Source organism: Brassica napus, chromosome A9 (assembly GCF_020379485.1).
Source record: "Brassica napus cultivar Da-Ae chromosome A9, Da-Ae, whole genome shotgun sequence".
In the NCBI taxonomy this organism is placed as follows: Eukaryota; Viridiplantae; Streptophyta; class Magnoliopsida; order Brassicales; family Brassicaceae; genus Brassica; species Brassica napus.
The window spans coordinates 22753344-22759343 of record NC_063442.1 but is presented as its reverse complement, the minus strand read 5'-3'; the positions used below and the strand labels follow the sequence as shown (position 1 = coordinate 22759343).

Here is a 6000-nt window from a genome sequence, read left to right as displayed (position 1 = left end):
GAAAATTGGACCTACTATGTTCACAAGTGAGTTAGCAGCACGTGTCATGGGACCTACAGAGTGCCTGTTTAATAATGTGAGTTTTTAATTTGTTAATTCTTATTTTCTGCAGATCGACTTACAATCTCTTATCAAATTTTCAGGAAATTGATGCTATGATGTACTTATTCACTGAGAGGACTTTCTTGCGAGGATGGGAACCAACTAAAGTAGCATTCATGATCTGCATGTTCAGTAATCAAATGAAGAACTCTTTCGAAGAGTTTCGGAAGGAAAATAAAGAATTCAAAGTAACAAGACTGCTACACCAGTACGACATTGGTGAACTTCCAGCACACGGGCGAACATGACTAAAGTGGGATGTTTATGTTACACGGATGTATGTGCCCCTCAATGTCGCTAAACATTGGATCTCTATGTACGTCAACTTTGTTTCTCGTTCAATAGAGGTCTTTGACTGTGACGGATTGAAGCACACCAAGTCAGTGGAGCCATTTATCGTTCTCATCCCTAGAATTGTCAAAGCTGTCCATTCTTCAAACAACTCAAAACTCAAAGTTAAGCAATATACCGTAAGTTACGTCCAATGTCCTTACTAAACAAGAGTAGCAGTTATTGTGAAGTATATGCCTTGAAGCACATTAAATGTCATCTTCTAGGCTTTGACTTCTCCTTGGTGAGTGACAACAACATTCGAGAAGCGCGCCAAAAGATTGCTTATGACTTATGGGAAGCTGCTAATGATCATGTGCTTATTTCGAGAATGGCACAATTCACTCCTCCAAAGACAATTACAAATCCTATCGTCGAACTTGAATGAAGTTTTTTCAATTATGATTTGGGTAGGAAGAATGTGTTATTTGACTCTTTTATTTGTCTCTTTTAGCTACTTTTTATCTTTTATTTGAATTTTTTAATTACTCTTTTTGACAATATCAATTCCTAACTATACCTAAATGATTGGTATGCGAAGACATTTTCTTTAACAACCTCTAAAGATAACCTAATTGATACTAAACTAAAACTTAAACTATATCAACCCCTAACGAAACCCTAAATGACACTAAAGTAAGACCTAAACGATTTCAACCCTTGTCTATACCATAAATGATAGTAAAGTAAGACAATAACGATTTTAACCCCTATCTATACCCTAAATGACAGTTAAGTAAGACAGTAATGATATCAACCCAAATTAATCGACATAAATCTTATAAATCAGAAAAAAAATCTTTATAATCAAAAAACATACAAGTTGACCCTAAAACCCAACCCGATTAAAAGCATTATTTGCCCTAAAAAAAACTTATATAAGACCAAAAATGGCCAGAAACCCTACATATTCCATCGTTTATTTCTCCAACTTTTCTTAGAAAACCTCTACTTCTCAATAAATAATGGTGAACATGAATAACAATGAAGGGATCCCTTCCAGATGTTGGTGTGGGAAGCGGATTGTCACTTATGTTTCCAAAACAGAGGAGAACCCATACAGACGATTCTTCAGATGTGAGATATCTTTATAGGTAAATCTGAAATTTCATTTGTCTCATTCTTCTATATGGCAAATTGACTTGTTTTTTTTTGTTTTCAAACAGAGAAAGAGAAAAAATCATCTTTTTAAGTGGGTCGACGAGGCTCTGTTTGATGTGATTCAACGGATGGATGAGCATCAGGCGAGAATTGCTGAGGAAATAGAAGATCTGAGAAGTTCTATGAAGAAGACAGTGCAAGAAGAAGTTATGAAGCATAAGAATTCGCTCGATGTAGGTTATGTAGCGTCCATTCTCAGTATTTTATGTCTCTGTTCCAAATGTGATTGATGTTCTAATTGTTCTCTAATTCAAGTTACATTGTCAAAGATTGAATCAATTTGATTTCCAGTTTTATCGTCATCTAGCGAACCAATGTGAAAATAAAACATCTATTGAATTCTATTGTTAAGACCTAAACGATTTCCAGTTGCATCATTTGACATGAACAAACTGAAACATAACTTCCAAAAACGAGAAGAAAAAAATGCAAAAAACAACTGAATTCAACATGAAAAAACTGAAACATTACTGCATAAAACGAGAAGAAAGAAACACATAGTCTCTGAAACATAACTTGCATAAAATGAATTGAGAATCCTATATTGCTCTATCACATGCTCTCCTGTTTTGACCTTCAATCCCACATCGACTGCATTTCCAAAATGTAGAGCTTTGAGTTCCTTGTGACAAACGGATCTTATCTTCGACTGTCTCGTATCTGCGTTTCTTTCTCCTACCTGCAGCTCGTCTACTCTTTGGAGGAAGGATTTTCGGCTTCTCCACATGAGATGGAACTTTCCATGCATCTTCGGCGATGCTAATAGGATTTATGCTTTCTTCATAAGCCGAGCGTCATGAGACAGTAGTGTACATGTCATCTGATAGTGTGTGTGGTCTTATTCCAACACTGAAGCCTGCTTTTATGGCGTGCCTGCATGGGATTTTCATCAGATCAAATTTTCCACAAGAACATGTGCGTCTGACCAAGTCAACCGAGCAGTCGAAAGTGTTACCTTGAACTAAAAACCTATGATAGCTAACTGGAAAGACCTTAACCGTTTTACCCTTCTCAATCCTTCTGTCAATCTTCTTCTTCACAGAAATGGTCAGTGGCTTCGAATGCTTAGAACTTAAAGTTCTACGTTTGAAAAAACATCGAGTCATCATTTCCCTAATGCTGTCCAACAAAGGTATCACTGGAAACTCTCTAGGCATACGAAAAGCAGCATTTATTGACTCCGAAGGGTTAGTAGTCCTAATATCATATATGTAACCCGGAAACTGACAACTAGCCCACTTCCTCACATCGGCATCTATGAGATAATTTCCAATTTCAGGACTAATAGCGAAAATATCAGTGAACACCTTACGAAAATCCGCAGCTCGATAAGCTTTAGAAGCCTTTGCAACCAAACCAGCCACACCTTTCCCGCTGAAATATGTTACAACATTATTCAGCAAGTGGTGAATGCAAATTCTATGATGAGCTTGCGGGTACACTCTTGCAATAGCTTTAGCAATTCAAGAATTCCTATCAGACACAAAAGCTAAACTATGATCGTCAGCAATGACCACATTAAGTTGTCTCATAAAGCAGTTCCATGCGAGGTCATTCTCTGAGTCGACAACTTCAAAGGCAATAGGATATAAACTCGAGTTTCCATCTAATGCAGTAGCAACTAGTAATACTCCTTTGTATTTGCTCTTCAAAAACGTCCCATCCACCACAATAACTTTTCGAATTGCAGCATAGAAACTGCGAATACTCTGACCAAACGAGATGAAGAGGAATCTGAATCTGCCTTTTGTATCCCTTTCATAAAACATGTGTGACCCTGGATTAGCTTCCTTCATCATGTGCAAGTATTTGATATTTTTTTCATAACCTTTCTCTGGAATACCTTTCATTGCGTTGATTGCATATTCGCGTGCATCCCATGCCAAAGAATAGGATATCTCAACTCCATGTACCATACGCATATACTGGATTATATCATTCAATCTCGGCCCTTATTTAGCAGTTTCATACTTATGCATAATCAGAGTAACCACTGTTTTTGCTGAAATTGTCCTAACATAACCCTTCCTATTGGATGCAGCACATGAATGATCAGGTACATACTTTTAGATGATAAAATATGATGAGCCTGTTAATCCCTCTACACGAACACGTCAGCTGCAATCATCATCTGAGCAACGAATGTACCACACTTTTTTATCCAATATGGCAACCACGTAGTCGAAATTATGTTTCATTGCACATATTTCGAATGCTGCCTTCAAAAGTGTTTTGGAACTAAAAGATTGACCTATTTTCACAACATCCACCAAAGAGAAGCGAACACTATCTTCATTGATCTTCTCTTTGTCACACTTTTTGTCATCTTCACTGTCAAGTACCTCAATATCTTCTTCTGAATTCATATCAGCTGCATCGTCAGACTCCATATCACCTGAATCGTCAGACTTCATAGGCTCTTCCTCTCTGTTAGGTGACTCAGTACCTTATTCCGCTATGTTAGGGACTTGAGTACTCACACACAACTGCGTCGAAGCTACGTTCTTTACATATATAAGAAATTTTTTAACTTGCCGATCATTGGTGATGATAACGGGTGGTGAGTTGATGCTATTGATCAAATCGGAAGGTAAATAACTCAGCTCTATATTGACCATGTTTACATCAATTCCAAAGTCTTCACACACCATAACCTTTAGGTTTTCAAAGCTTGAACTTGTGTCCAAAGTAAGTAACTTGCCTCCTTTTTCTTCATCAACAAGAAATCCCCATCCATTGTTCATCGACGATTTCCACAAACCACATGAAGCATAGATGTTAATCTTCATATTTTAGAATGACAAAATTTTGGAAGAACTAAAAAATGAAGAAGAACTTCCACGTTTAATTTCAGAAATCGTGCTATGTTGAAGAAGAAGACTAGATTTTAGGGAAAAAAATTAAAAAGGATATAAAAGACATTTAAAAGATTTCCTGAATATTTCATAATCGTTTTTGGCTAGATTTTCGGATTTTGTAATTTTATTAGGTAGAATATGCATTCTATCTGTTTAGAAATTAGAAGGTCTGGTAGAATATTGTATACCACCAATGTAGACAAAAAGACAATTCGAATAATGCATTTCCTACCTTAGTAGATTAATTAATTTTTCTAGTTCATCAAATCTATCAGTTATGTAGAGCATAGAGGGAATGAGGATTTTATATTCTTCCCTAGTAGTTGTTAATGTTTTCGGTGTATTGCGCATTCTACGGTTGGTAGATCACTATGTCTTTGTTATATTATATATTCTAAACCTCCGTAGATGGTAGACATGATTTTCCAACACCTTTACCCCATTTTTGAAATTACTATTCAAACATTTTTTGAATCCAAATATATATTTTTATATGCAGTTGCTTATCTACATCAAATATACTATTTTTCCAGATTTTTTTGTATTTAAAAAAAATGATATGAATTTTTATATACAAAAAGGGTAATGAATGTCCAAAAGTGACAAAAGTTGATTTTATTCTAAGGAGACAATACCTAGTTTAGTTGTTCTATATTGGCAATTTTCCCTTATTTTTTCCATTTTTATATTTTTACTTGGGTTTATAATAATTATTTTAATACATTGTAACATTTTTTTATATATTGTGTATTATTTTATTCATGTGTTTTGTATTAATATATAACTAGATTTTGATCCGCGCTTTAAAAGTGCAGGATTTTCCATTTTTTAATATTTAATTTTATTCATAAAATGTGTACTTCAATTTTATATAATATTTTTTAACATTATTTAATAGTTATTTGCAAAAAAAAAAAACATTATTCATAGTTGTTTTATATGTTTTGGATGACCAATATCTTAAAAAAAGAGGGAAATTTTACTTTTACACTTTGTTGGATACCACTTTTCAACTTTACCATAAGTCTAAGGACATTTTCAGAAATACCACTTTCATTAATGATCAAAAGACAATAATACTCTTACCTTATCTTCTTCTCCACCATCGGTTTATGTCCCTCTCCCCGAGTCACCGTCTTCTCTCTCTCACTGTCGAGTCACCGTCGTCTCTGTCTCTCCGTCGAGTTCCGGCGTCTCTCTCACCGTCTAGTTCCGGCGTCTCTCTCTCACCGTCGACTCCTATACATGATTCATAACTTGTATGTGTCTAGTTTCTTTATTTGTTTGTTCTCTAATTTCTGTATTTTTTGTTTGATTCGATTTTGTGCTTTCTCTTATCGGAAAATCAAACAAGGTTCTCTTAGATATCTCATTTAAAGAGGTCAATCTAAGAGAAATAGATTTGATAGTGAAACGTTGAGAGTGAAAACATTGAGTATTTGAAAACTTAAATCTGGTTTTGAAGTCATATTAAAATTGATCTGAATGGTTCCGACTAAGAAAGAGATTTTCCGATAGTGAAAACCGCATATTAAGGAAGAGATAATTT

General features: G+C 35.0%; 1 protein-coding gene across 1 annotated transcript; it reads right to left on the bottom strand.

Moving 5' to 3' along the window:
* Positions 1-2387: 2387 nt before the first annotated feature.
* Positions 2388-3509, bottom strand: LOC106365020. The gene is made up of 2 exons (XM_048740454.1): positions 3076-3509; positions 2388-2967 (listed from the first exon to the last, which is right to left on the bottom strand). The coding sequence occupies exons 1-2, from the start codon at positions 3507-3509 to the stop codon at positions 2388-2390; spliced, it is 1014 nt and encodes a 337-aa protein (XP_048596411.1).
* Between the last annotated feature and the right edge of the window lie 2491 nt (positions 3510-6000).

Excerpts from the sequence above, each read along its gene's own strand:
- LOC106365020 (XM_048740454.1), bottom strand. The coding sequence starts at position 3,509 with ATGGTACATGGAGTTGAGATATCCTATTCTTTGGCATGGGATGCACGC. Across the intron at positions 2,968-3,075 it reads GATCATAGTTTAGCTTTTGT|CGGGAAAGGTGTGGCTGGTT; the intron begins GTCTGATAGGAA and ends AACATATTTCAG.